The sequence below is a fragment of the Lithobates pipiens genome, unplaced genomic scaffold (assembly GCF_037356315.1).
Source record: "Lithobates pipiens isolate NorthernLeopardFrog02 unplaced genomic scaffold, aLitPip1_a1.2 Scaffold_27, whole genome shotgun sequence".
Classification (NCBI taxonomy): Eukaryota; Metazoa; Chordata; class Amphibia; order Anura; family Ranidae; genus Lithobates; species Lithobates pipiens.
This window is the reverse complement of record NW_027507788.1, coordinates 116,952,871-116,971,506: the sequence shown is the minus strand read 5'-3', so window position 1 is coordinate 116,971,506 and position 18,636 is coordinate 116,952,871. Positions and strand designations below refer to the sequence as shown.

The window sequence follows — 18,636 nt, the reverse complement described above, 5'->3', positions numbered from 1 at the left end:
ACGCTGGTGTTTTTGAGATATTCAAATCAAAATTGGCAATTAATTCCAACAACATCTTTCTATAACTGATCAGTTGAGGAAAGTTAAGTCTAATAAACATTCTTCGCTAACAAACAAGCCACAGAAATTAGACACAAGCGTTTCTTTTTCAGATGGAAAAAGTAATTTTACATGCAAACATACACATACATGCAAGCAAACATACAATGACTCACTTTCCAATAGCTGGATATATGCAGTGCTGCTGTTGAACCGATTGAAGGCCACACATTTGAGACTTTGATTAAAGAAATCTTTGTGGACCATTAAGGTGAGTTCGCTTTTCAATTCATTATCTTTGATGTCGTAAATGACAGCTTGAGACGTTACCTGTCAAAACATACAGCATGAAAATCCCTGAGATACACTAAAAGAACATTATTAGAACTACCCACACAGACAATACTGCATACCAAATAATGTTATTAAAGTAAATGTCATAATGTGTATTAATGGAGAATTCTGAGACTAAAATAGAATTAGTCAATCATACCAATAGAGATTGTGTCTGCTTTATCCCATTCGTGACCAAATGTCAATGAAGTCAGGATGCCCAGATTAAATTTAACAGCATCCAGTAACAATTGGTGATCCTAGCTGAAAGGCAAGGTCCACATTGGTGCACTGCGGTTTGGCCGCAATGCAAATGTATCCTCGGTTTCGTGCATGTTACCGACAATTTTCGCCATGGTCCTATAGACTTCTATGAGAAACGTGTTTGCTGCGTTTTCTAAAAGCACAACAAAAGTTCTGCATACTGAACACTTTGGTGTACTTTCAGAAAATGTGGCAAAAACACACAACCTACCACGGATACACCTGTTCTGCAGCCAAACCAGAGTGCACCAGTGTGAACTTGGCCTAAATTTATGACTAATTTGTGACCCAAGAGACCTGTATCATGTGCCGCTCAGGCTCACTAAAGAGGGTATCAATCCTATACATCCACCACTGGGAGTGCTGGTCGGGAAGGAACCTGTCCTGACTCCTAAGATAGCTCAGTATGAAGGAGGGTGTCCCTGTGACCACACATCCATACCATCCCAGGGTATGGTAGTAAGTAGCAACCTCAGCCTGGACTCCAGCCAGGCCATGCCCCCAGGAGTCCAGGCTGAGGTTGCCACTTATTTCCATACCTTGGGATGCTATGAATGAGCCGTCACAGGGACATCCTCCTTCATACTGATCTATGTCTAATTTGTCTACCCAAATAATTTGCATGGACATATCAAGATTTTTTTTTTCCCAAATACTGATTTATCAATACCATGTTCATGTTATTTTATTATAAACTGACAAATGGACACAAATGTGAAAAATGTGCAATTTACATTAAACAACTTATATAGTTTTATATATTTTTTTAGTTACCAGTTGTATATCTCTTAATTAGCCAAATACTGTATGCCTTTTCCGCTTTGTGTTGTGTTGGCCGGCATTGGCCTGTTCATGAACAAAACCCTATGATCACTATACATAGCTGCCACAATGATCGTATGATCAAGATCTATGACGAATCAGACAATATATTGTACTCAGAAACATTTATATACAGATAGCAGACAGGAAGCAGTTAAAGTGAACCTGACCTGCCCTTTAACATCATTCAGCTGTCAATTGCTGGAACTTCCACTTGCCCACTGAAATTTTGACTTGGAAGAGTTTGGTACCTTGGACAACCTGGACCTAGGAGCCACAAGGTCTGTGCACTTCAGTATTATTGTCACCTTGGAAAAACTTTAGGCCCTGTCCGATTCTTCTTTACTTATTTACAGTCCTCTCACTAAATGGCTTCTTTCTATCTGGGATTACCAAAGTTCCTGTCTCAGGCTTCTGCCTGTGAATCATTATTATTTACTGGGGCAACAGTGTATAAATAAAATGTGAAGAAGTTTAGCTTTAAGATTAAAATAGTTAAACTTTACTTGTGCCAGGTCAAATGATAACAGCAATGCATGCAAATGAATGGGGCTAATATGGTAACATCTCTAAATCTTTGACTATCTGTGTACTACTCAGTGGTCCTACATTGTCCATTTGTTGTCTCTAAAGTGGCTAATACAGTCCTTGGTTATGGACATTTCTAGATAGTTGTCAAATTGTTAATTTTCTGATTATGTTTTACTAGACACAGCCACCATTTTAATCTTCTAATTCTTCCATAAAGCCCCACACTTAGCCAAGTATCACCATAAAGATCCAGTTGTAAGTAAGTCATATAGTAATATGTAGCTGCATTCCAAGCCATACTAGTACGACAAACTCACATAGCTCATACTTCAGTAAACACCATTAAAACGAGTAAAAGATGCAAAACTGTCAAAGAAATGTTTTATTCTTAGATTTCCAAAGAGCACAAGTCAGAATATAATGGAACATAGGCTAACAGCCAAATACTGTTGAAATACTTATATTTGTAATTTGGACCAGTCATTCTTGGGAGAGAAATAGCTCTCTGCCTACTGGAGAGAAATAATTATACTGACACACTGTTCATTGAGCAGGCTGGTAGTAAGCTCACTGCTTAATGTACAGAGGTGATGGCTGTGCATTGTGGTAGAGGTATTTAAATCACAAGATTGGCTAATCATAATCACAAATCATTTGGCAGGTGAATAACCATGGTGCATAGAAAGGATTTAGACCATATATGTAGGAACATTGTTTTAAAAATGGGGGAAAGCTCAATTACCTCTGTGTCATTAATATACCAAGTGATCAGGGGTCGTGGATAACCAAATACTGTACAATTCGTAGTCACGGTTTCACCATCTTGCACCTCTATAACTTGTGAAGTCACAGATACCTGAGGACTTCCTGCAAGGAATATGAAAACAGGATGCATGATCTAGGAATTCTAAAGTTCTCCTTATACCCGGCAGTCATTTTGAGTGTTAGGTCTAATTGTAAAGCCATGTGACTAAAGATGAAACATGCAGAAATTCATGAGAAAGTCCATACCATGCCCTCAGTAAAACAAGTGGGACTTTACAATGAACACATGCAGGGACTTTATCATCATATGAGCATGACTAATACTTCATATCTGATAATTGCTGACAAGATACTGATAGCAGACTGAAGCACAAGTTATGTATGCTATTTACAAAGAAAAATAGTTTGCATAGTTATGGGTTGTGAAAAGGGCTTCATGTTTTGATTCCTTCTGAGATCTACAATAAAATACAAGCAAGGAGCAAAACACCAAATGCAATGTGTGTTGCCTATAGAAACTATTCAGATGCCATCTTGCACTGGTCTGACCTCAACAGTAAATTCTGGTAGTTGCTATGATTTATGGTGCTTTGGGTTCAGAGCTCTGCTTCTGAGTTTTTTTTTTTATGAAAGGGACACTGTCACCTACCCATTCAGATTGACAATGTCTCCTGTCCAGGCACCCTCCAGCAAGGTACAGATATTCGCTCCCTTGCCACCTCTCCAAATAACTTTAGTGTTAGATGGAGTTAAAGCTTACCCAGGTGGATGATGTCATTGTCCCATTACAAGACAATGTAAGGGTCTTGTTACAGGCCACTTGGGTCACATACAGTATACACCAATACCTTACTACCTACCTGGTGAGGCAGAGAGGCAGCGAAGGGGAAGCTAAGACGGGTGACTATATTTTGCTTATGGAGTGGGCTATTAGGAGGCACTGTTACTTTGGCTCTTTAGGCCTGTATATTGTTAATTCATAAAAGCATACAGTATATTTATTATTATTAGAGATGGGTCGAACACCCCCATTTTTTAAAAACAATCGTTTTTCAGGAAAAGCGATTTTAATGATGCCTAAAGTGTAACAATAAAAATGAAAAATTCCTTTAAATATAGTGCCTGGGGGGTCCCCTTAGTCTAAAATGGCGCATCTGTAGCATGCATAGAACATGCTGTCGCAAAAATTACATTTCTAAAGAAAACAAAATCACATTTGAATTGACTAGCGATTGCAATTGAAAAAATAAATAAATAAAACAGAGTGGGGGCCCCTCCAAAATCCATACCAATCCCTTATCCGAGCATGGAGCCTGGCAGGTCAGGAAAGGGGGGTGCAAGCAAGCACCCCCTCCTGAACCATACCAGACCCCATGCCCTCAACAATGGGGGGGTGCTTTGGGCTTTTAAAAAAGGGCAGCCCCAGATCCCGCCCCCCTTATGTAAATGAGTATGGGGTACATAGTATCCCAACCTATTCACCAAAAAAGTGTCAAAAAGTAATAAAAACACAGGGACAGTTTTTGACAATCCCTTTATTAAAAAATAAAAAAATAGCGCCCCCTGATGTAAATCCATCATCAATCATAACACTGCTGTACCAGAAAAATAAAAAAACAAAAACGCTCCCATCGTCTACGAAGGCTGGCCACCTACTGCAGGCTCCGCTGTTTGATAGTTCTTATATACAGTAGGTAAGGGCGGGGTTACCTGGCAACGTCACCTGGGCGCACTGCCTCCCTTGCATCACAGACAGATGCATGCTAGGTTGGCAGCATCACAAGGGGGCAGTGCCACTAGGTAACATCCCCAGGTGGCTCCGCTCCTTACTTATATATGAACTGTTAAGCGGCGGAGTATGCGGCCAGCCTTAATAGACAGCAGGAATGTTTTTTTTTTTTGGGTGGGGTGTGCGGTGTGATTGATGATGGATTACATTGGGGGACACTATTTTTTTTTATTTTTTTTATAAAGGAATTGTTAAAAATTGTCTCTGTGTTTTCATTACTTTTTGACACTTTTTTGGTGAATGGGTATGGGTACTATGTACCCCATATTCATTCACATGGGAGGGGGTCAAGATCTGGGGGTCCTCTTGTTAAAGGGGGCTTCCAGATTCTGATAAGTCCCCCTGCCTACAGACGCCCATAACCACTGGCCATGGCTGTGGGGATGAGGCCCTTGTCCCTATCAACATGGGGACAAGGTGCTTTGGGGGGGAGGATGCAGAGCCCCCCGCCCCAAAGCACCAACTCCCCGACCTGCCAGGCTGCATGTCCAGATTAGGGTCTGGTATGGATTTTGAGGGGGACCTCATGCTGTTTTCTTATGGGCCTGGTATAGAATGGGGGGGGGGGGCCCACACAGTTTTTTCCTCTTTTTTTTATTCAGCTGTCAGTGGGGAAACCCATTGATAGCTTATGGCTCATCGGTTGTTAAGGACGCCGTGGCTGGCTTCCCGGCTTCCAGAGCATAAAATGCACTATGCAAATCTGGGTGTTGGACGAACGGGCCTAACAGCCAATGTTCAGCCCGAAATCATGCTCCAGGCCAAACAATTCGAACAACACTAATGCCCCATACACAAGGTCAGACATTCCGACAACAAAATCCATCGGATTTTGGCCAAAACTTGTGTTGCATACACACGGTCGCACAAAGTTGTTGGAAAATCCGATCGTTCTGAACGAGGTGACGTCAAACACGTACGTCGGGACTATAAATGGGCCAGTAGTCAATAACTTTCGTCTCTTAGTTTATTCTGAGCATGCGTGGCACTTTGTCCGTCGCAATTGTCTACACAAGATCAGAATTTATTTGATTTTGTTGTCGGAAAATTTTAGATCTTGCTCTCAAACTTTGTGCGTCAGCAAATCAGACGGAAAAAGTCCAATGGAGTCCACACACGGTTGGATTTTCTGAAAATCCGACCATGTGTATGGAGCATAACTATTATGTGCCATTTGCTTGGTTTATTTATTTATTTTTATTTACTACTGGGTTTAGTTCATGGATCTGTATGTTATACTATTGATTTTGTGGAATTCTTTATGTAAAAGCCAATTTACGCAGATATCACATGGTTTTTCACTCCTACAAGCACTGCTAGCATTAACAGTGTATTTTTATGATGTGTAAAGGTTAGAAAAAGGAGATATTCCACATGTAAATAAAATAATGGCTTTCTAGGCTTTTTATACGTAATTTTAAAAGAATATATAACAATTCTGCATCAAAGAGATATTTATTTTTGTAAACTGAACACTTTGATACAAAACATTATCAAGGGGTAAGGTAACTAATGCATGTAAAAAAAAACTGCAAACTAATCTATTTATCTATCATGAATAACGACTTTAGTTACCTTGCACAGCGATACTTATGTCTTTGCTCGTAGTCATTCCTGTAACATCAAGAAGGTCAACCACACAAGTATAAAGTCCCGCAGCACTGTAATCTACAAAATCCAGGTTTAACACAGGCCCATTTGCAATGGTATTTCCGTCCTAGTAGACATAAAAAATAAATTTTCAGTTCAAAGATTTGTTGCCTTGACATGTACATTAGCCTGGTCAATACCAGTATAAGACTGGTAAATGGAACACTGTATGCTACTAAAGGCTTTTAAGCTAGAGATTCACTAACATGTTTCCAGTGGACTACAGTTTCATTTGATGCATTCGCTTGACAGGAAACCGTCATTTTACTTTGAAGATCGACAGCAACAGGAGACTGGGGCAGCACAGGAGGATCCAGGACTAGAAAAAAAAAAGAACAGAAATGTAATTATATCATAAATGTTTGAAGACCTGAAGATAATTGTACCACTTAAAGTAACAGTGAGAACATCAAACCAAATGATTATGCATGCTACTTTTAAAAATCTTTTAGTTGTCAAATAGTATTTCAGTTTGTTTAAAAATAATACAATGTATGCACTCACCAAAAAATCCTTCTCTTGAGGGACACAGGAAGTCATTCACCTCATCTTCCTGTAGGTGGAAATATAACCCGAAAGTGAACAACTTCCTGTGTCTCTGAATGAGCAAGAAAGAAATGCATTTTTCCAAAAAAAAAAAAAAACTTTAAGCAGCATCCAAAATTATGCATGCTTGTACAACATTTAGCATTCTACAGCTGAATTTCAGGAATTCAGCCACTTTCAAATAGTATGTGCTGGCTAACTATACCACTTTGGATCTCTTATCTTCAACTGACAGTTTTATTGAGCACAGGGAGTACAGCTATCACTAAACTCCTGGCACTCCGATGGATAAGACGCCGCCTTCTCATACAGCAGCAGGAGCTGCTCCTGGCACTCAGTAAAAATTTAAAGTGTAAATTAAAGAGATAATTACACAAGGTGGCATGCACCTCTTTGACTTAACCTATGATAATCCAGTACATTTTAAAAAGTGTCCGAATTCTTGGAGTTCAGCTTTAAAGTTTTTTTCAGCTCTGCCTCCTTCCAGCTCCCCAAATGTGTGACTTTATAGCTGCAAATATGGTTTTGTGTCAGTGTTTCTTCTTTTATTATCCAAAATTTCAGCAGCCATTACATGCACCTACAGTCATGGGCAAATTATACATTTTTCTCTTTTGTCTACATCCAGGGAGATTAGCTAAAATGCTATGGACAGTAAACTACTTGACAATGTTGCGCACAGTGGACACAGTAACATTAAGATCTCCGGAAATGGACTTGTAACTTTGAGATTGCCCATGCTTTTCCACAATTTGTGTTCTCAAATCCTCAGACAATTCATTGCTGCTCTTTCTCTTCTCCATGCTCCATTTGGCACACAGATGGAGTTATTTACTAAAGGAAAATCCGCTTTGCACTGCAGGTGCACTTGAAAGTAAAGTCGCTGTAGATCCGAGGGGGACATGCAAGCAAAATAAAAAACAGCATTTTAGCTTGCACATGATTGGATGATAAAATCAGCAGAGCTTCTACTCATTTCAGATCTACCCCTTAGATTTAGAGCGACTGCACTTCCAAGTGCACTTTCAGTGCACTTTAACCCCCTTAGCGGTAATCCCGAGTCTGGCTCGGGTTGGGATTTTACTAACAGGAGCGGTAACCCCAAGCCAGACTCGGGATAGCATCGCTGGATGCAGGGGAGGACACAGGGAGAGTTACTTACCTTATCCCCTGGATCCAGCGATGACCTCCGCTCTGTGTGATCGAGCTGTCCTCCACTCGATTCACAGTGCCAAATGCCGCCGAGCTCCGTTCCCTGCGGCGTTACGGCGCATGGGAGCGGAGAACGGCGGCAAATTCAAAAAAGTAAAAAGACACAAAACACACACAGCACTGCAATCTTACAGATTACAGTACTGTATTAAAAAATACACACCCCCTTTGTCCCTAGTGGTCTGTGCAATGCCCTGCATGCACTTTTTATATTATAAATACTGTTTTTTCTGCCTGAAATTTGGAGATTGTCAATAGCAACCAAAAAGCGTCCCCTTTTCAGTGTTTTAGGGTTTGATTACATTATTGAATGATTTTTATTATTATTTATTATATTAGAAACTTTATCATACCCGGGATGTCTGCTAGACTCTTGTTTGAACAGATTTAAGAGAGTTATTCCTAAGAATTACAGGACTACAATATAAGACGCCAAATTTCCATGCAAAATAATTGTACCGCTTTCAGCACCTAAAACCAGAACTAATCATACCGCCAGGGAGGTTAAAGTGTACTTGCAGTGCAAAGTGGATTTGCCTTTTGTAAATAACCCCCTCAGACACACAAAAGAAAGGTTGAGTACATTTTTCACCATTTTACCTGGTGGCCAGTGTGATTTCTATATTGTCAGAACCTGTTAATTGATACAGTGAGTTTAATTACAAATTACAGGAGCATCACAAACTTGGAATGCAATTATTTCTTACAATTTTGAGAAGGTGCCAATAATTTTATCCAGCCCATTTCTGGAGTTTTGCGTGGAATGTGTCAGATTTGGCTTTTTGTTTCTCAATTTTTTTGTCATACCAATACAAACAAAAGAAATAAACATGAGAATGCCTAAACATTTTTCTAGGTGAAGTGATGCATTAATTGACAGAAATGCAGGGGGTGCCAGTATTTTTGGCCATGACTGTATCAACGTTTCTTTTTCCTATATTTGAGCAGTCTGTATAGTCACTACCAGGCTAAGTCTGATCTGCAATTCAAGCTGATAATGAATGCAATATTATATGAAGTAGGATTGAAGGTAACTGCATATGTTTTCAAAGCGGAGTTCCACCCTAAAGTGGAACTTCCACTCATCGGAACCCTCCCCCCCTCTGGTGTCACAGTTGGCACCTTTCAGTGGGGAGGGGGGTGCAAATACCTGTCTAAGACAGGTATTTGCACCCACTTCCGGGCATAGACTCCTACGGGAGTCTATGCTTCTTCCTGTCCCGGCACGCTGTCTGCTGGGACACACACGGGTCTCAGAGACAGCGCGGACCATTCCGATTGCGCTACGCGACTCACGCATGCGCAGTAGGGAACCGGGAAGTGAAGCCGCAACGCTTCACTTCCTGATTCCTTCACCGAGAATGGTGGCGGTAGCAGCCGAAAGCCTAGTGATCAATTGGCCTCGGCTGCCGACATTGCTGGACCCTGGGACAGGTGAGTGTCCATTTATTAAAAATCAGCAGCTGTAGTATTTATAGCTGCTGGCTTTTAATAATTATTTTTCCAGTGGACTCCCTCTTTAAATACATTAAGGCTGGGTTCACACTGCTGCGGGGGGAGATCCGGATGTGATTCGCACCGCAAATCACATCCGATCTCCGTAGCGATGCGAGTACAGCCATACAGATAGTATGGCTGAATTCGCATCGGTCCCGCAGCAAACTCGCACGGGACCCTTTTTTTGGTCCGCAACAGAATCGGATCGCATGGGGGTTCACACCATGCGATCCGATTCCTGTGCGAGTCGGCAGATCGCACTGCGATATGCGGACGGATCTGGGGGTGTCATTAACATATCATTGACACTCCCAGCCGTCCGCATAGGGCAGTGTGAACTGCCGGCGGGAGTAATGCGATGCGGGAAAACGCCGCGGATTCGCGGCGTTCCCGCATCGCAGCGGTGTGAACCCTGCCTAAAGAATATGTATTTGACTCCTTAAATTTAGTTCTTAAACTAAAAAAATACATAAATGAAAACAGTTTTTTTGTTCAGAATAGGCAATCTGCATCGCCAGTTGGTGCTGTAAGTGTGGGTTATAAATTATTTATATGCCTTTTTTTATATTTATGTTTGTGCAATTTTCTGAAGGAAAATAATACATGGGCATCTTTAGAGGCTGTTTTTATGTGCACGGGATAGAGTTCAAGTAATCTATGTACTTTTTGGATTATAATAACAGGGGCAAAAAAATATATATATATATATATATATATATATATATATATATAGTATATTTGTTATTTGAGACTCCATATATATATATATATATATATATATACACAAGAATTAAAATAGGATGCCCAGTGAATGTTCCTTTCAATTTTTCTCAGATCATAGTAGGTTAAAGGAAAGAATGCATTTATCCAAGTAGCTCCATATGCTAATAATGGAACTGCTGTGGGAAATGTAACTAAGTATCGAATACACAGTGCACCTGGCAATACTTTGTACATGTCCTTAAACAGCTGTTCACGGTTATCTTTTTAATATTTAATACTACCCATCTGACATAATTGATTACCATGTTCTTCAACTGTAACCTATAAAACAAAGGAAGGATAACTAGTGCTCCTTCATCTACTGTTCATTCTTTCACCGGAGACTTTGTAGCAACCATTCATTATTCTTTTTTAAATCCCAAACAAGTGGCAATTTAAGCGATTTAGTATAGATTGAAAACAAATCTGTATTCAGCGTATTAAAAGGACTTTATACATTGTTAGCATGCACCATTTGATACCACCAATGTTATTAAGGTCTAAATCCTTCCACAACCTTTTTATATTGGCAGGAGACACGAGACCAGGACAGACATTGAGAAATGTCTGTGTCTTCCAATGACTCGCATGCCACTAAGACCAAGCATGATATTCATTCCAAGTCAACCAAGTTTTAGGTTGTTAAAAAAATGCAGGTTTTGGTACCTTTTACAATTGAAAAGTGAACAACTGAAAAAATATTGCTGTTGTTTCAAACACAGTTTGGGGCCCTATTCACACATGTGCATTGTGGCAACATAAAAAGCGCCTGTTCTATTTGCAATGGCAATCAATACCCTTTACACTGTATGGCAGAGATCAATGCACAGCTGCACCATAGAGTATGTGCCATGTTTTGTAGTCCACTGCTTTGCAAAGAAATGGTCATGTGGGATCTTTTTTTTTTGCCAGTGGCCATGTGTTGGTAGCCCATTCATAATGACTAAGCTGGCACAACAAAGAGTAACACACATTGTAGTGTGTGTTATATTACCACAACTGCTCATGAAACTGTAAATCAGCTCTTTCACAATGCTTGTTTTTAATATGTCATACACACAGCTAAAGCTAACTGTGGTCTCCATTGTAATTCTTTTTTCGCTAAAAAACATTATGGTCTTTCTCCCATTTGCAAACAGAAATTGCATTGTGCTGGAAAATGCCTGTATGTTTTACTAAGAGCTTCCATCATTCAGACATCCTCATTATTTATACAGTATTTTTCAGGACAATAATAAAGTATGCACAAAAAAAATAAACAATGAATTTCCTTTGTGCTTGTTTTAGGGATTATGTTAGAGCAGTGGTTCTCAACCACTGGACCTTGGCCTCCTTTCTCCTGGACCTGTGGCCATGTACAGAACCCCAAATATCCCAGAGTGCTTCTGAGCTCCCATAGGGTCACTAAACTCCCATCGTTGCCTGCAGTGCCCCCCTAACTTAATGCAAAGCCTCAAGGGGCCCCAAGGTGCCCCCAACAATATCCAACAGTGCCCCCCAGCCCCCACACTGCCCTTCACTTTTCCACATTTCCCCTACAAAACCCCAACCTTCCGAAGAGATCCCCCGCCCACTCCAGAGACCCTATCCCCCACAACTGCCCCCTGCTCTCTCCAGAAAACCCATCCCCTACAAGGTCATCGAGTCTGCTGCAGAGTCCCCCATCCCCCTCCAGAACCTTCATCCCCCCAAAGTGGCACCTAGCCACACCCAAAATGTTTTAGAATTTCAAATATTGTCTTTATTCACACAATTTTCTTTTTACTGATGGGGAGGCATGGAATGTTTTGGAAAAATTTACCAGGCCATGGTCTTAAAAAGGTTCAAAGCCAGTGACAGAGAATACTTGATTTAGATTAACTATTAGGGAGCTGTGGCTTTTTAGCTTTTTTCAGTGCTGGGGGCATATACATATCAATAAGGATGTCTAAATATAAAAAATATATTAAAACCATTTAAAGGCCACATGTTTATAAGGGCTTGATTACAGAACGAATCACTTTTCCATTTTTCTGTATAACAATTAGAGATGTAATCCAGTCCATGATGTCCTCGATTTGCAGATGCTTACCAGTCTGCAAGGTGTAACTTGTAGGCTGGTAAAAATAAAGCTGCAGGCTCCATTTTCAGTTTTTGGGGAGGTAATGACCTGCTTTGTGTACAGTTTTTAAATCTACAAACCAGGACAGCCCAGTCCCAGTCAGAGGCCTGGGCCCCCGAAACTGTGGCATATCATATCTCTCCCTCTTGTCAGGCCTGCTGGCAACAGACAGTTAATGTTCTCACTAATTTCACAGACAGCTACATGTCATTTGAAAATAGATAAGGATTTATAACTTTTGGCAAATAAGTGGGCCTAGGATGTACTAAATGTGCTCAGGTGCCTACCTTCCAGCGTCCTTATGAGAGAACATTTAGCACCACTGTAACTTACATTGCCATCAAACGTATACTAGACTATTGGCCATAATCTTAATCTTCAGCAGGGAACTTTAGTCACAAGAACTACATAAAACCGCAGGTCCGCAAGGACCACATGCGACCCCAGAAATTTTTAGTGGGAATGGGATCGCTGATTTGTAAAAAATTTAGCAGCCGTGATCTCTGCTAGTCTCATTTGACAGCAGTCTCTCACTGTATTCTGCAGCACATTTCCAGTCAGGTCTGCCTGTCAGTTTTTCAGACAGAACTGATCAGAAGGTCCATTTACCCCTATGGACCAGCGGGTGTGAATGGACTTGTGCCTATTTACATCCGACCGCCCATAGTGCAGATTGGGCTATGTCTATGTCTGCTCTGCATAAAATGAGCAGACACAGACCTGCCAGCAACCCGCTCTGCTCAGATAAGCAGGGGATCAGTGGACAGATCCCCTGGTGATCTAATCGCAGTCCGCCCCATGTGAAAGGGGCCTTATGTGCAGCCCTTTGGTTATGTCATGAGCCGCAGTTGAGGCCCCTATACCCCATAAGTTGGCAACCACCAAAATAAACTGTGAATATTTCATGTGCTTATTGTTCTTTTTTTCTTGTGATCCCACCCAGTACAGAAAAGAAAGCTCCACCAACTGACAGTGGGAACAACTCACCAGATGACTGATCTTTTAATTAAAGAATGTCACAAAAGCACATAATGTTTGTATTTGAGACCCAGATGCAATCTGACAATTTTTCTTTCTTCAAACTTCGTCTCCAGACTCATATAATATAGTATACAGGAAACAAAACCATAGCATAATTCTATTTATTGAAGTGAATAGAAAAACAAATATATCAACTCACTTATGGCAAGTGTACCAAGCGCTATGTGTATTAAATATGTTGCTATATTCTCTGCAACATCCCCAAAAAACAGCTCTCAAAATGACTGTTAGTGGTGCACATACTTCCAGTCTCCTTCCTAGCTGACCCTATTTTTTCACCAAGTGTAGGGTGGGTTCTACTGGTTTTGTTACATTACTTCATCATGTGTTTGCTAAGAAAATAAGAATGTAGTACCCATATCTACCAGCACTACCAGCAGTATCTGCTCTATTTACTACCTAAGGTCTCATTTACATTTGCAGTTGGGGGGGGGGGGGGGTAGGGGGACAGCTCTTTTTTGGTGCATTTTTACAAGCCTTAAAGCAGCAGGTGGGGGTGTACACAAATATTAAACCTCCTGCCATAACTGGCAGGCAATACTGCCAAACATGATTAATTCAAGTGAATGGGGCCGTGCCACAATCATGTGCAATGTACATGGTTGTAATGTGGTGGTGAATGCTTTTAGGGGTTAAAACAGATTACATAATGTCTCCTAACCACCTGTCAAACATCCTCTAAAAAGTGATCCAGAGGACCAACACTAGTGGAATCTAGCCATAAGGTAGCTGAAATTTCACAGAAATAAATAAGTAGTTAGGACTGGAGAGGAATGTTGTCATTACAGCACACAGAACAGAAATGGGAATGCTTCAAATCAACTGTATGCAAACGCACTGCAAAACATATTCCCATGCGCAATACGTTTAAAAGGCAAAAAAAAAAATATATGTTGCTCATAAGTTAAAATAATGAGAAAAGAGCATTTAAAAAATATAAAAATGAAGGAACACTGTCATAGTTTAAAAGTTTCAAACAATATAATAGAATACGTAAAAAGGAAATGAAGCCCACACAAATTTAAAACAAATGACAGGTTGCAAATAATAGTAGGACAAACCCCAAATAATTATTCAAATACATAATAGTAAAAAGGGTCAGGTCTGAGCATGTATGCCCTTTAAAAAAATAATTCAGAGTTAGTGACTGGGAACAATGAGAAGGAACATTTATTAATACCGCCTTCAGCTCTGTGTACTGTTTACAAAGGAAAATGGGGAAGCTCAAGTCCTTAATGGGGATCATATTGACACAGCCCTAAATTAACTACTATGACTCAAAACTGACATGGTCCAGAAACACTTTGACAAAATAAAGGTAAATAAAGGACTCTTATTTTATCTAAATAGGGACTCTTTAATGACTAGCAAAGTACCACCAGATTGGCATAAGGCCAATGTGGTGCCTATATTTAACATGTGAGTCTTTACCAAGTAACTACAGACGAGTTTGTTTTACTTCTATAGTCAGTAAGATACTTAAGAGTTTCATAATAGAATACTTAGAAGAGTTTTTGCTAAAAAAAAAAATCTTTTATGCAATAGTAGGCACGGATTCTTTTTGAGGGGGAAAGCAAAAACTTAGAAGGAGTGGCTGTGGACATAGTATACTTGGATTTTGCAAATGCATTTGACACAGTTCCCCACACACAGCTAATATGTAAGTTAAAGTCTACAGGCTTAAAAAAAGCAGTTTATAAATGGATAAAAAAAACTAGCTAGAAGCTTCAGCGAGTAGTGATTAATGATTCATGCTCAGAATGGTCTAAGGTTATCAGTGTTGTACCTTAAGATTCAGTGTTGCGACCCTTACTTTTTTTAACATATTTATGATATAGCGTCTGGGATTAAAAGTATAATTTCCATGTTTTCAGATGACACCAGACTATACAGTGGAATAATGTCCCTACAGGTCATCTCCAATTTACAAGCCGACTTCAATGCACTATTTAATTGATCATCTATGTGGTTTAATGTTGATAAATGTACTTTAAAAACATGCATGCATCATACATTCTAGGAGGAAAACAGCTGGGGAAGTCAATGGTTTTGAGAAGGAATTGTGTGTTCTGATAGATCATATACTTAATATAAGCATGCAATGCCAAGCTGCAGTTTCTAAAGATAGCAAAATATTTTATTTGATTATAAGAGGTATAGACTCCAGAGAGATAGACATCATTTTGCCTCCATACTAATTATTAGGGATAGGCTCAGGCATGTTCGGATCCTAGTCCCAACCCACCTGAGCAATCCCGCCAGGAAGCCATCACTGCACACCGCCAATCATGAGCAGCATAGTCAGGGCGTGTGTATGTGCAACTGCGGGCCAGGAAATGCCTCCCTGTCTATGATTGATGGTGTGCAGTAATGGCTTCCTGGCGGGATTGGTTAGATGGGTTGGGACTATGATCCGAACACGCCTGAGCCCATCCCTACTAATCAATAGTAAGACCTCATGTGTAATATGCAGTTCAGGTTTGGGCATCAATTCACAAAAAGGACATCAGCGAACTAGAGAAAGTGTAGAGACTGGCAACCAAACTGATAAGAGGCATGGAGGAGCTCAGCTGTGAGGAATGATTAGCTGAATTGGACTTCTCTTAGCCCTTGTACACACGGTCGGAGAATCCGTCGGAATGTGTCCTATCGGACCGTGTTGTCGGATAATCCGACTGTGTGTGGTATGCATCGGACTGATTCCGTCGGAATATCCGTCGGACCCAATTTTCCGACCAACTGGTTCGATCGGACATACTCCGATCATGTGTAGAGAATTTTGATCAGACAAAGTGCCACGCATTCTCAGATCAAATTCCTACATCAAAGCTATTGGCTACTAGCCTGAACGTAGTCCCATCGTAACGAAATTACGTCATCACGTTCTGAATGATCGGATTTTTCGACAACTTAGTCCGACCGTGTGTATGCAACAGTTTTGGACAAGATCCGACGGACAAAATCCGTCAGACAAAATCCGACGGATTTGGTTGGCAGAATGTCCGACCGTGTGTACAAGGGCTTAAGAAGAGGCAATTAAGGGGAGATATGATCAACATGTATACAAACACAAGTGGTCCATATAGTGAACTTGGTGTAGAGCTCTACACTTTCAAATCATTACAGAAGACATGGGGATACTTTCAGAGAAAGAGAGATTTAACCTTCAGACCATAACCTTCACATACAGAAAGGCTTCTTCACAGTAAGAGCTGTGAAAAATGGGGAATAGACTCCCTCAAGAACTAGTCCTTACCAGCTCAGTAGATTGTTTTAAAAGAGCTGGATTCATTCCTAAATGCACAAAATACAATTGGATACTAACATTTATTGGTAATAACACCAGGGGTAGTTGAAAAATAACAACACACAGCCATTAATGTGTAAACCGCTGGCAACAAAAGAGAGTATACCCCTAAGTGAAAATGTCCAAATTGGGCCCAAAGTGTCAATATTTTGTGTGGCCACCATTTTTTTTCCAGCACTGCATGAACCCTCTTGGGCATGGAGTTCACCAGAGCTTCACAGGTGGCCACTGGAGTCCTTTTCCACTCCTCTATGACCACATCACGGAGCTGGTGGATGTTAGAGACCTTGCGCTCCTCCACCTTCCGTTTGAGGATGGCCCACAGATGCTCAATAGGGTTTAGGTCTGAAGACATGCTTGGCCAGTCCATCACCTTTCCCCCCAGCTTCTTTAGCAAGGCAGTGGTCATCTTCGAGGTGTGTTTGGGTTCATTATCATGTTGGAATACTGCCCTGCGGCTCAGTCACCAAAGGGAGGGGATCAAGCTCTGCTTCAGTATGTCACAGTACATGTTGGCATTCATGGTTCCCTCAATAAACTGTAGATTCCCAGTGCTGGCAGCACTCATCTAGCCCCAGACCATGACACTCCCACCACCATGCTTGACTGTATGCAAGTCACACTTGTCTTTGTACTCCTCACCTGGTTGCCGCCACACACACTTGACACTATCTGAATCAAATAAGTTTATCTTGGTCTCATCAGACCACAGGACATGGTTCCAGTAATCCATGTGCTTAGTCTGCTTGTCTTCAGCAAACTGTTTTGTGGGCTTTCTTATGCATCATCTTTAGAAGAGGCTTCCTTCTAGGATGATAGCCATGCAGACCAATTTGATGCAGTGTGTGGCATATGGTCTGAGCAGTGACAAGCTGACCCCCCCACCCTTTCAACCTCTGTAGCAATGCTGGCAGCACTCATACATCTATTTCCCAAAGACAACCTCTGGTTATGACGCTGAGCCCTTGCTAAAGAAGCTGGGGGGAAAGGTGATGGACTGGCCAAGCATGTCTTCAGACCTAAACCCTATTGAGCATCTGTGGGCCATCCTCAAAGGGAAGGTGGAGGAGCGCAAGGTCTCTAACATCCACCAGCTCTGTGATGTGGTCATAGAGGAGTGGAAGAGGACTCCAGTGGCCACCTGTGAAGCTCTGGTGAACTCCATGCCCAAGAGGGTTCATGCAGTGCTGGAAAAAAAATGGTGGCCACACAAAATATTGACACTTTGGGCCCAATTTGGACATTTTCACTTAGGGGTATACTCTCTTTTGTTGCCAGCGGTTTACACATTAATGGCTGTGTGTTGAGTTATTTTGAGGGGACAGCAAATTTACACTGTTATAAGAGCTGTACACTCACTGCTTTACATTGTAGCAAAGTGCAATTTCTTCAGTGTTGTCACATGAAAAGATAGAATAAAATATTTACAAAAATGTGAGGGGTGTACTCACTTTTGTAAAATACTGTATGTACAAAACCATGGTGCAACAATTACATTATGGCCCCTCCCACTTGAAAAATTATTCCATGGTGTGTGTAGGCATTTACCAAAGAATATGCCAAAATAAGTGTTCCCTCAATGAAGTCCTAAAAGTGATGTCTGTTACCAGTGGCGGCCCGTCCATAGGGGGCGCATGGGCGCCGCCCCCCCCCCCCCCCCCAGCTAGTGACAAAAAAAAGTAAAAAAAAAAAAAAAGGGCCCTTTAAAAAAAAAAAAGGTCTTCAAGTTCACTGTGCATGGGCGCCGGCCATAGTCCACTATGGAAGCGTCATGACACTGCAATCTCGTGATTGCAGGCAAGATGCTACATTTGCGGGGTTTTGTGTTGCTTTGTGGCGCACAGCTAAGCGCCTCTCCACTATGATTGGGTCAGCCTTCTGTCTCTCTGCCTAACTGACCATTAGCGCTGCCATAGGACTTGGGCGGTGCTGTCCCCCGGAAGCGTGTTACTTTCGGTTTCTGTGCCAGTGCGATGA

General features: G+C 41.2%; 1 protein-coding gene across 4 annotated transcripts in view; it reads right to left on the bottom strand.

The window, feature by feature from the left end:
- MCAM (melanoma cell adhesion molecule) overlaps nt 1-18,636 on the bottom strand; it is a 146,483-nt gene that overhangs the window by 29,646 nt on the left and 98,201 nt on the right. For all 4 annotated transcript variants that reach the window (XM_077457394.1, XM_077457396.1, XM_077457395.1 and 1 more), the window contains exons 9-12: nt 6,400-6,512; nt 6,119-6,260; nt 2,732-2,856; nt 216-369 (exon numbers count right to left, since the gene is read on the bottom strand). In XM_077457394.1, the coding sequence (XP_077313520.1) occupies nt 216-369; nt 2,732-2,856; nt 6,119-6,260; nt 6,400-6,512 (534 nt within the window). The remainder of the gene's footprint in view (nt 1-215; nt 370-2,731; nt 2,857-6,118; nt 6,261-6,399; nt 6,513-18,636) is intronic.